The sequence below is a fragment of the Chelonia mydas genome, chromosome 3 (genome assembly GCF_015237465.2).
Source record: "Chelonia mydas isolate rCheMyd1 chromosome 3, rCheMyd1.pri.v2, whole genome shotgun sequence".
Lineage (NCBI taxonomy): Eukaryota > Metazoa > Chordata > Testudines > Cheloniidae > Chelonia > Chelonia mydas.
Window position 1 is genome coordinate 40,683,268 of NC_057851.1, and position 12,235 is coordinate 40,695,502.

General features: G+C 39.3%; 1 protein-coding gene across 1 annotated transcript in view; it reads right to left on the minus strand.

Moving 5' to 3' along the window:
- Window positions 1–12,235, minus strand: part of CSMD1 (CUB and Sushi multiple domains 1) — a 1,979,019-nt gene that overhangs the window by 352,569 nt on the left and 1,614,215 nt on the right. Inside the window, exon 27 of the mRNA XM_037894193.2 lies at window positions 2,817–3,008. Within this exon, the coding sequence (XP_037750121.1) occupies window positions 2,817–3,008 (192 nt within the window). The remainder of the gene's footprint in view (window positions 1–2,816; window positions 3,009–12,235) is intronic.

The following is a 12,235-nucleotide window of genomic DNA, read 5'->3' on the forward strand; positions in this document are numbered from 1 at the left end:
ACATGTTAAACTAAAAATCACAGACAAACTGTTCAAATAAGAATGATTTGGCTTTTTTTAAAAAAAAGTCAGAATAGTTTTTCCATTCCCAACAAATGATCTCTTTGCAGTCCCAACAACAAACACATCCTGTGTTACACATATTTTCTCCAATTTAGTTCAAAAAGAAAGTTTTCCTAAAATCTGAAAATGCAATAGAAATCTAATAATAAGGTCTTTGGATTTGCTTAGTGATTTAATTCCAGCTGCACTAACAAAGTATTTATCATTCACCTGACAAACTTCACTGTCAGAAGTGGGAGGGCCCAATAGTAATTGATGTTTAATGATGCTATTTACCTTTGGCCATAGAAGAAATATAAAATACTTTGATCCAATTAATAAAGGTGTTACCCAATTCACAGATCCAGGCACTTGGGCAAAAACAAACAAACAAACAAAGAAAACCACACAGCTAACTCAAACCAAAATTCTGAAGTTAGGTGCCTAAATCAGTATTTAAATACGTGAGTAATAAGTGCGGTTTGCAGAGGTGCAGAGCTCCTACCATTGTGACTGAAGTAAGTATTAGTAATCAGCCAAGCTGTGTTTAAAAAACAAATTAACAGCATGGTTCCTTTTATAGGTAATTATTTTACTAAATATACACAAATCTTCAATGTCTTCTGATGACTTAGCTTGAGATAAAACACATGACCATACTCAGGAAAGGTATAAAGTATAAATGCAGCATAAAATGTTAAACAAATGTGAATAGTGGTTTGACCGTGTACAGAACGTTAATAAGTATAGCTATTAAATCTCAGCCATCCACAATATAGTGGAATAAGAACTATATGAGAATTTTAAAAGCTGTATATCATGGCTTTATAGAACTCTGAGGATTCCAATACTGCTGTATATATGACAGTAAAGATTATTTTAAACGGAAAACCCCCTCAAGGTCACCCTGATGAAAATGGAATATTAACTATGTGCATATCATTTCACTACAAGTTACTCTCTCAGCAGATTAATTAAAATTTAGATTTTTAAAACAGGCTGTAAAGAGATACAAATTGAAGTATGTTAATTGGACAAAGCACTGGGTTTTATTACAATTGAATTAATACCCTAGAAAATTTGATCTTCATAATCCAGAAATCTATAAGTTTTGTCCTATCTCTAAACTCTTTATTTAGGGGTGGATCCAAATCTCTGGGAATTATTACTTGATGATTCATGGATTAAAAATTGTTTCATTGGCTGTAACCATCAGATGTCCAAACTTGTCCTTATGCAGTGCTGCATTGCACAATGGGAACTTTGAAAGACATTTTGCAGTGCATGTGCTGCTCCAAATCTGCTACCTGTATGGAATTGGGAAATGGATGGGGACTTTGTCTTACATACTTCCTATTACTTCTGAGAGAGCTAGTAATACTAGCCAGGAACTATACTTGCATTCAGGGGAAGTATAAGGAATGCAACTGTGATGTAATCAGCCTCTGCAGAAGGAGCCTAAAGGAAAGAGGGAAGAAAGGCTTGTACACACCCCAGTGGTCAACTGTGAGGGGAACAAACACTATCTGACCCTAAAGGGTTATTAAATAAAGTGTCCAACCTATCTCAAAGCAAATTGGCGACCGTAAAGGTCCAGTCAAGAAGGAAAATTATTAAAGTTTGCAGCTGATGACCCAAGGGAGCTGTTCAAGCCATCTGGGTTGTGGCACTCTCTAATGCTACATGGAGTATGCAGCATAAGTGTTAATTAGATGGCAAGAACCCTACCTAGCAGCAAAACAGTGATGTCCCTATAACACACCTCAGTAAGACTTCCAGGCCCCAGCCTTTTCATGCACTAACCAGAGCCCCATGGAAGTGACATTCCATATATGTAGGGTGGAAGGTATCAAGAATAGTGAAAGGCAGGAAACTTTATTCCTTCCAGACAATTCCACAAATGGACATGCAAAAGAACTTTTATTTCCATTCTTTGGGCAGCAGTGGCAGTCTGACTTTCCCTCTGTACGTACATATGTATCTATCTTAAAATTTTCTGAGAAGATAAAACTTAATGCATGGAAACAAATTACTGCATAGAGAGTCATACTCATGAGAGAATCAGTTTGTTGGTTTTATCCAAAATGAAGAAAAACAATCTTCAGTTTAACCATGGACTTTTGCTTTTTTAATTCAAGTCAAATGTTTCTGGTACAGAGTTTGGTATTAAGGTGAGATCAGTTTCTTACATGGCCCTGATTCTCACCTGACTAGGGTTTAAAAACGACAAATTTTATCACTAACATAACGTGATAGTATAAAGTATAAACAGTATAAACAGTAATATGATACTTGATACTTTATACTTATTTGGTACCTTTCACCTTAGAGTCCGAAATATCTATAGTATATAGGTATATATTAGTGTCTCTGTTTTACTGAGACAGGGAAACTGTAGTACAGAGAAATCAAATGACTTAGCCAAGGTCACACAGTAAAGTAGTGGCAAAGTCGTAAGTAGCACCCAGCTGCTTCGACTCCAAGTCCCCTACGTTAACTATCTGACCATGCTGTCTTGCACTTAATAAACAATTTCTTGAAGCTTGTCACCTTCACTGTAAACAAATTTTCAAAAATAGACTATGCTGGAAAAATCTATAATAGCATTCATCTTGAGAATCAGACTGTCAGTATTTGCAAGTACTGAAAGACTGAGTTTTGTAAAAAAGCACTACTTTCTCATCACCATGGTAGGGTCACTGGTTGGACAATTTAAAAACTGGAATATGATCTGCATTAGTTTCAAGTCCAACGCTAACATTTGATCTCAATACCTATGCATGTCGGAGGATCAGGTTGCCAAAAGAATCGGTTATTCAGCTGCACACAAGTAATTTTGGCCTGTCCTTGGAGCTGATACCCAGGGTCACACTGAAAGGTGGTGGTATCCCCAGGCTCTCTGCTGTCTCCATATCTGGTACCATTCTGTGGAGTCCCAGGATCATTACATGTTGACGCAACTGATGCTATAAGAAAACAATGAAATTAACATATTTAAGACATATGTACTATATTTTAATAAATACACAGTGCAACATTTTACAGGAGTATCTAATCAGAGACAATATTATTTGCTTATCTGTTATCATGGAAGGTAGATTGTTTCTACAGAAATTTTCTCACTGAGATGCATTATGCTTATGTTGGCTTCTGGCCAGTTTCTTCAGGTGAAAAACATGGCCTGACAGGGAATAAACTAAGACTCTTCATGTTCTGTCCAGTTAATCCATCAAACAAGCTAACAATTCCCTTTTCTTCAGCTATCAATACATATTTAAGTGATATGACAATTTGTGTATGACAAATGTCACAATGTAAATAACATCCTTTTACTCTTTGAGTGCCTAACAGCATGGGAAGGGAATGTGCATGGGAAGTCAAACCAAAAAACCACCATGTGCAACCTTGGGGTTTGCATTACAGAGGTATGTAAAACCTTTTCAGAGGATACTCTAAGGAGACGAATCACATCTTCATGTGTTAGGGTCAACATTTCAAACAAAGTTTAATTTGTATTCAGATGGCATAATAGTCAGTATCAGATCTTCATGATCAGTAAATCCTCATGCTTATCTCCCATACAAATTATTATTATTATCATAATGCCTAGGCAGCCCAGTCATGGACCAAAACAGTTCCTGCCTTGTACATATTACCTCTCCTTTCCCTAGTTCTTATGAGTAACACATATTAACACTTTGTCAAACTGAGGCGTCACCTCTATTCTCCAGACATTTGTTCTCTTCATCACTATTAGGCTTGTGTTCTCTTGTTGCAAATTGTTTTGTCTTGTCTTGTGATGTTTTGGCCAGTTATTTGGTCATGTTTTGGTTTTGTACAGATTTTTTTTTAAACTTCGCTTGGAACAGAAATTTGTTATGTCAAATCTCACTTCATCACCTTCATGACCTCTCTGTATTGTTCCACTCGATACATTCCTTATCTATTGTTTTTATTGAGATGATTCCTACTTAATAATTATATAATGTTTTCTTTGTCCAAACACTCTAACCAATCAGTACTACTTTGAGATTTATAACCATTGTTCACATTTTACACATGGGGAAACTACAGCAATGTGCGCTACTGGTCATGATTACTTTGATTGTGAACACCATTTTGGAAATTATTGTTCTGAACATCTATGCTGTAATATGTAATTGTGCAAAAAAGGTTTGTAGACATTAAATTTAAAAAAGTTTGTCAATGTGGCTGTGAACTTCCTTCACTCAGAGCCCAATCCCTTGCATATCTAACTCTTCTGACTAATAGAAATTTTGGCTCAGAAGGAAAGTAGGATCACACCCAACTTCTATATGTTTTTATGTTGTTGGTTTTTTTTTTTTTTTTGCTACCTTTCACTATTTCCCTTAATTATTTTTGGTGTACCTGTCATGACCAATGTGTCATAGTTTAGCACAATATTCCCATAAATGCAGCTTCCTGCATTTGTTGGGCAAGATTCTCCTCCTCATGCAATTTATTGAATGTAATTAGTTGCCATAGCCATAGTTTTTCTCTGTACCCATAGAAAATGGTTGAGGCAGCATTCTGTTCACAGGCTGAACAGAAGTGTACAGTAAAAGTAAACAGATGTTTCATTTCTTATGTACATCACAAATAGTTCTCTCATATAGATCAACATGTCAAACACTCAACCTGCAGCTGGATTCTTGAGGGATGTGGCCTCATAGAATATTCACATTTTGCAGAATCTAAGCTCTCATATTCCTTAAAAGGTTTCTAGCCCTTATGTTTATAACTCCAAGTTAACATTCCAAGTGTAATGGATGCTGTATTTTCTTCCTGAATCTGAAAAAGGCTCAACACAAAGACTAAGAACTGTGAACTTCCTTGATTCCATTAATTATCATAACATATCAATCCTAAAGCTGACAGTTTCATGTCAACATTAACTATTTAAGTTGCTGGGCATTTTGTCAGATGGAATAAGAATAAATCCCACAGAGGGCAGCATCTGGGAGTTGCCAGTGGAAAGGAAATACAGACAGAAGAAGTGGAGAGACATAAACACAAGACAAAACGGGAGGAACAGAAAAAGAAAACTGGGGAAGAATGAGAAACACAGGGCAGAATTAGAGGTGGTCTAAATAGTAAGCCTATTTTCATCAGAGTGGTGCTAGATGTGATAATAATGTATTGAACAATTAATGACCTTAACTAAAAGTTTACTGACTACATACAGATGGTATTCTAACACTGATTTTTTTACAAACCTATAATTGATAGGAGTGGGTGCCCAGTGTGGATTGAGGAGAGTATGTGGTTTTAAATTTATATAGTGGGCACACTTTAAAAAGTTCATTCCAGTTTTATAGGCATTACTGATTGCAGTAATATTTCTTAGATTTAAAAAGGAAAATATTTCTGGAAACAGCAATATCTCTAAAAGCAGAATGACATTTTTAAGTGCATGCTTGGCTGCAGAGACAGTGTCAATGGGAGGGCTTCAGCTTCCTCAACCATGGGATGCTGTTTTGGGAAAGAGGTCTGCTGGAAAGATATGGGGTCCACCAAGAAAAAGGGGGAAATACTGTTGAGGCCGCAGCTAGAGTGAGGTGTCCAATTCTGGGCACCACATTTTAAGAAAGATAGGGACGAACTGGAGAGATTCCGGAGGATAGCAAAAAACCATGACACAAGGTTTAGAAAACCTAACCTACGAGGAAAGGTTAAAAATACTAGACATGTTTAGTCTTGAGAAAAGAACGGTGGACCTGATACCAGTCTTCAAATATGTTAAGGGTTGTTATAAAAAGAGGACCATGATCAATTGTCCTCCTTGTGGACTGCAGGTAGGCTGGGAGGCATGGATCAGTGCTCATGTCTCACTCCCCATAAGTACCTGGCATGGGCTGGGAAAGCTAATGATCCATCCAGCAGACCAAATTCAGTGATGAACCCTGGCCATGTGCAACCTAAGGCATGCCATGCATATGCTAAGAAGAAGACTGCAAGTAGGATTGATTTGCAACAGGGGAGATTTAGATTAGTTAGTAGGAAAAACTTTCCAACCATAAGGGTAATTATGCTCTGGAATAGGCTTCCAAGGGAGGCTTTGGAATCCCCATCACTGGAAGTTTTTAAGAACAGGTTAGACAAACACCTGTCAGCGATGGTCTAGGTTTACTTGGTCCTGCCTCCGTGCAAGGGGTTGGATTTGATGATATCTCAAGATCCTTTCTAGCCCTACATTTCTATGATTCTATGATTGTAATCCATACCATGGATCACAGTTCAAAATTTAATGGGGTCTATTGCACTGAAATAATATGACTCCCCTGACACAGAGTAGCTGAAATATTAAATTAGATAGCTTTTGTTGACCTTTAGACTGAAGGAAAAAATCAGGTAACCTACTGGTATAATAGACATTATCTGAAGTGACCTGCATTTAAACTGAAATTACATAGTCGATTTTCAGTATCTACAGCTTAATTAACACTGTAGGTATCTCTTTATCCTTAAAGAAGAGAGTACAAGGAAACAGCAGAATTCATATAGGACAGTGCATTTTACATTTTCGGTACTCTTCCAGAAAAAACAACATAGGAGGAACACATTGCTAGATTCTGTAACTCTTACTCATGTTGAGAACTCTCTCACTCTATGAGTAGTCCCAAAAAAGTCCATGGGAATTGTCTAGTTGAAGCTGGATACATTCATACTAAATATAAAGCACACATTTTAAACAATAAGGGTAACTGACTATTGGAATAATTTACCTAGGATGGATTCTCCATCTCTTGGTGATGTTTTTAAATCAAGACATCTTTCTAAAACATATGTTAGGACTCATACAGAAGTTATGGGCTCGATGAGGAATTACTGGGTGAGATTCTGTGGGCCTGTGTTATGCAGGATATCAGAGTAGATGATCAGAATGGTCCTTTCTGCTCTTAAGATCTATGAATATTCACAGAGTAAAGTGCTCTTCAGTGTGAGCATGGATGGCAGAATTGGGCTCTAACCTTCAGTGCCCACACTCATACTGAGCAAGTACCTTACTAAATGCAATTAAATGCAGCACTGCCCTTTAAAAATTAATTTATGCAGTTGAAATGACAGTGACTCCTATCTCTTTTTACGTAGACTATGCCCATTAATTTTCTTCCACACTAAAGACAAGGAGGTTATTTGCCTGTAACTGGAGCTTCTTTGAGATATGGGATCCCTCTCTGTATTCAACTGAGGGTTTATGCATCCAAGCCATGCATCCAGAGCTGGAGAAATTGAAAGTAGCAGTTTCTGTTGATCCATGCACGCACCCTTGCTTTGCCTCATGCTTTTATCTGATGCAATAAAGGTTGGGGCAGACCGACCGCATCTCCAGTTTCTTCTCCATTGCAAATCAAACAAATCCACAGCAGAGGGGAAGGAAGGCATGAAGTGGAATACAGAAAGGAACCACCCATCTGAAAGAACCTCCAGTTGCAGGTAAGTAATCTCCTTTGCTTCTTCAAGTGATGGTTCCTATTGTATTTCATTGAGGGTGATTAACAAGCAGTACCTAATTTGGAGGAAGGTGCGAGGAAGAGGAAGAAATGGTTGAATGGAGGGCAGCCATACCAAATGATGCGTCCACTACAAAGTCCTGCACAAAGGTGTAGTACACAGCAAAGGTATGCTCCAAACTCCATGTGGCCGCCCTACGTATGTCTGGAAGTGACACACAATGGAGTGTGGCTGTAGCCAATGTCTGGGCTCTCGTGAATGGGCTCTCCCTCCAAGGTGAAGGCAGTCCTGACAACTGATAACAGTGTAATACACCCCCCTTGGAAATCCTCTGTATGGAGACTGCCTGCCCCTTAATCCTCTCAGTGATAAGCAGTGTACAGGACTTCCTGATCGGTCTTGTCCTCTCTCAGTAGAAGGTCAACGCCATGAGGACGTCAAAGGAGTGAAGGTATCACTTCTCTGCTGAGGTGTGAGGCTTTGGAAAGAAATCAGGTAAGTGTATGGGTTGGTTGGGATGAAACCGAGATACGACCTTTGATAGAAACTTGGATGTAGGCACAGGGAGACTTTGTCATGAAATGTGGTGAAAGGGGAATACACCATCATGGCCCGAAGTTCATCTACCCATCTCTCCAAAGTAATAGCCACTAGAAAGGTGATTTTCATGGAAATGAGGGGCATAGAGCATGAAGCCAGCGACTCCAAGGGCAGTTTCATTAACAGTGATAGAACGAGATTGAGGTGCTACTGGGGGGTGATAGGTTGTATGGGTGGGAAAGTCCTGAGGAGACCTTTCCAAAACCTAGTTAGTCAACGGATATATAAATACAGTGTGTCCTGCCATGGCAAGAGGGTGATGAGGGAAACTAGCAGCTGTGACTTGGACCATATGGTGATGAGAAGGAACTGGAGACAAAGTCAGTCTTCCCCACCATTTATTGCCTCAGACAGAACTATGAGGTGAAGCAAGGGCACATGGACCAACGGACACTACTACTTTCAAATTCTCTGGCTCTGGATGCATGGTGTGCATGAGTAAACCCTCAGTGGAACACAATAGGGACCATCACTCGAAGAAGAAAAGAAGGAGAGAAAGAGATATGTGTATAGTGTAGAAGGAGAGAACCATGCTGGCAACCTCCCCTCCTTGGATTGCTATTATTTGGCAGTCTTCTGCACAACACATTTTCAAGAAAAATACAAAACCAAATACAATGCAATAAGCACAACATTAAAACTAATACCACAATCACCATTACTGACATATAAATGCCTAAACAAATAAATACTTCCTCTACTGGCTCCTTCTTCCCTGAATCAGGTTTAAGATGATTGTTACCATCCTGAATGCCCTGTGTAACTCTTCCCTACCATACTTATGTGCTCATCTCCCATCATGACAGCCTATAATACTCATTTGTCCACTTCTCTCCCTGAAATATCTCTTCTTTCTTCCATGCTTCCCCTTGTACATGGAACATCCTCCCTAAATTGATTAATAAATGCCTCTATTATCTCCACTTTTGGATATCCCTTCATGAAACACCTGTGCTCTGATGCCTACATGAAATCAGCAAATTTATTATGGCTATCGGAGAAACAGTCAGGTATAGCTGTTATTTAAAAAAAAAAAAAAACATGTTCTGAAATTACTTGGAACCACCTGGTTCTATACATAGCTAGCCCATATAACCATGTGATGGTATTCTCACTTCCTTCAACCTCCCTCTCCACTCCTCTTGTTTGTTGCACTCATTTGTTGCAGTGCCTCTTAACTTAGAAGATCATAGTACAACAGGGACTAAATAGTCCTGTGTTTTTGTACAGCGACTTTCAAAATGTTGCCCCAATTCTGATTGGAGATTGTGTGTGCTATCATAATCCAAATTACTACTACTACTACTACTAAAAGGACAAAAAATGGAAGCAAACAAGTATATTGCTTTATGCTTTAGGTTCTGTTTTTACTTTGAGAATTCCCTCCCTTCCCCCATCACCCATCATGTTATCAGTGTAAATTGTGGCAGATTCTCTTCCCCACTTCACTCCCTTGTGCCACTCTGGCTTCCCAAAAGAAGCCAAACTGGACTGCTGCTCCCTCACTAAGGATTCCCCTGGTATCTATAACAAACCATCGCTACTTTTTCTTTTTTGGTTTTAGTTGTTGTTTTTTTTAAACCCTCCTCCCACACATGACCTTTATAATCTCTAGACTGTACACTGTTAATGAGACCTGACACTTTGCTGTTTTGTTTTTGGACACCTGTGATTACCTCCTCATGGGGAGTCAGATAGCAAAAGAGCCAGCAGGACATCCTCAGTGCCACATAAGGCAAGACTTCTTTTGCTGCTCCCTTTTTAATGAGAGCCTGTGCAAGCCCTCTGTTCAGGCAGACAAATTGGGGAAGGGAGGGGAGAAAAGAATGAGAACAGTCTTCACAGCCCTAGGAACCTCTGACATTAAAAATGATATGAAGGGAAGGGAGCAATTGTCAGAAGGTGGAGTGAAGTACTGACAAGATGCCTGTCATGGTTGCCATGTAGAGTAAGGATAAAGGGTAGTTCAGTGGTTCTCAAACTAGGGCCACCGCTTGTTCAGGGAAAGCCCCTGGTGGGCTGGGCCGGTTTGTTTACCTGCCATGTCCGCAGGGTTGCCCGATTGCGGCTCTCACTGGCAGCGGTTCACCGCTCCAGGCCAATGGGGGCTGCAGGAAGGGCAGCCAGCACATCCCTCAGCCCATGTCACTTCCTGCAGCTCCCATTGGCCTGGAGCGGTGAACCGCTGCCAGTGAGAGCCGCAATCGGGCAACCCTGCGGACATGGCAGGTAAACAAACCGGCCCAGCCCACCAGGGGCTTTCCCTGAACAAGGAGCGGCCCTAGTTTGAGAACCACTGGGGTAGGTGGATGGAAAAGGAGGCAAAACAAGAAGGAGGGCTGGATAGTAAGTGAAGCTGGAGGCATCAAGGAGGGGAAGTGAGTGAGGCATTGTGAGAGAATGGAAGGTTGAATAACCCAGGCAGTATGCCCTACAAAGTGATATTATCACACTGATTTTTGTATATTCTGGGGAAAATATTTTGAAATAAGACAGGTGAAAAATCATTAAGTAATTAATCTTATTTTTGAATCCTTCATCACCCAACCACTTATTTCGTCATCTTTTTGTTGAGGCTCTCATTTGTTGGCTCATGTCTATTCTTTTTATTCAGAAGCGGGGGAGGGGGGGTTGAAAGTACTGCCATGGGAGCTTGGAGAGTAGGGTGGCTGGTGAAAGAACATTACTCAGGAATTAGATCAAAAGTTCTCCAGGGCCGAGACCTCATATTTTATGAGACTATAAAGTACCTATCACATTCTTGGTCTCTATAAAATTACTAATACTATAATTAAGTTAAATCCATATTTTAACATGTGTGTTTGGAATCCCCTCTTTTTCTAGCCTGAAACCTACGGTTAGCAGGGAGTATTTTTCTTTTACAAATCCCTCAGGAAATCAAATCCACAGTAAGGAATTCATTGAAGAAAATGATCTATGTAAAAGAAATAACATAGCTGAGAGTAGTGCAGACCTTACACTATTGATACTTGTTATACTTTCTAACAATTACTTCACACTTCTGACTCTGTTGTATTGGGAACTAGATTTTCCTTATATCCAAACTAGCAATACAAAACCTGTTGGTAAAATAACTAAGCACACTTTTGGTGGGTCACGAAGAAATGATAATAAAATAATAATAAATCATATTCATAATAAGTACTAGCTCTTAGACTTGGTAAATCTTTAGTGTTGATGCCATTTAAGTTTAAAAATAAAAGTCAATTTGCTGTTAGGAGGCCAAGCTTATTTAAAGTCATACAAATTTTCGGTAAAAAGAAAAGGAGTACTTGTGGCACCTTAGAGACAAACAAATTTATTTGAGCATAAGCTTTCGTGAGCTACAGCTAAATTTGTTAGTCTCTAAGGTGCCACAAGTACTCCTTTTCTTTTTGCGAATACAGACTAACATGGCTGCTACTCTGAAATTTTTGGTACTGTGTTTGCTATTGTGGTTCCTCTCTTTCATGCTTTTACTGTCTAAGTCAATTCATGTCTGTCGCTTTCCCACAGCTTGTTTTTAACAGATACAAAAAGTTTTAAAACAAAGAAATATACCAAGTCCCCTTGTAAATCCACCACGTTTCATTGTTCTAGTCACTTCAGTCCTTTGTCTACCTCACAGAGGGTTTATTTAATTATTTATTTCAAACTGGTTTCTTTTGTGCCAGTATAGGCATACAACTTTCATATTTCATTAACATGATGTTCAGCTAATTTCAGCTGGCACGAGCCCAGACTTACTGACCTTCACGGGATGTGGATAGGAAGGGGAAGGGATGATTTTCAGTACTGGTGGAAACATTCCCTGCTGCAATTACAATTCTTTATCCAAGTGATGGTATTGAACATCGGACCAACTTATTCTTTTATTATTTTTAAGACTATTATGGTAGCACCTAGGGAGCCCAACTGAGATCGCGGTCCCATTGAGCTAGGTGCTATACAAACATAGAACAAGACACAATATCTGCTATTAAGAGTTTATGTCTGCTCACTGAATGTCCCCTGTTGACTGATGTATGCAGTAACCATTGTAGTTTCAGAAAAGACAGCATAAGTATTGTGATGGTACTTTATAGGGGAGAGAGTGCAGGGGGGGGGAAAGTAGTAG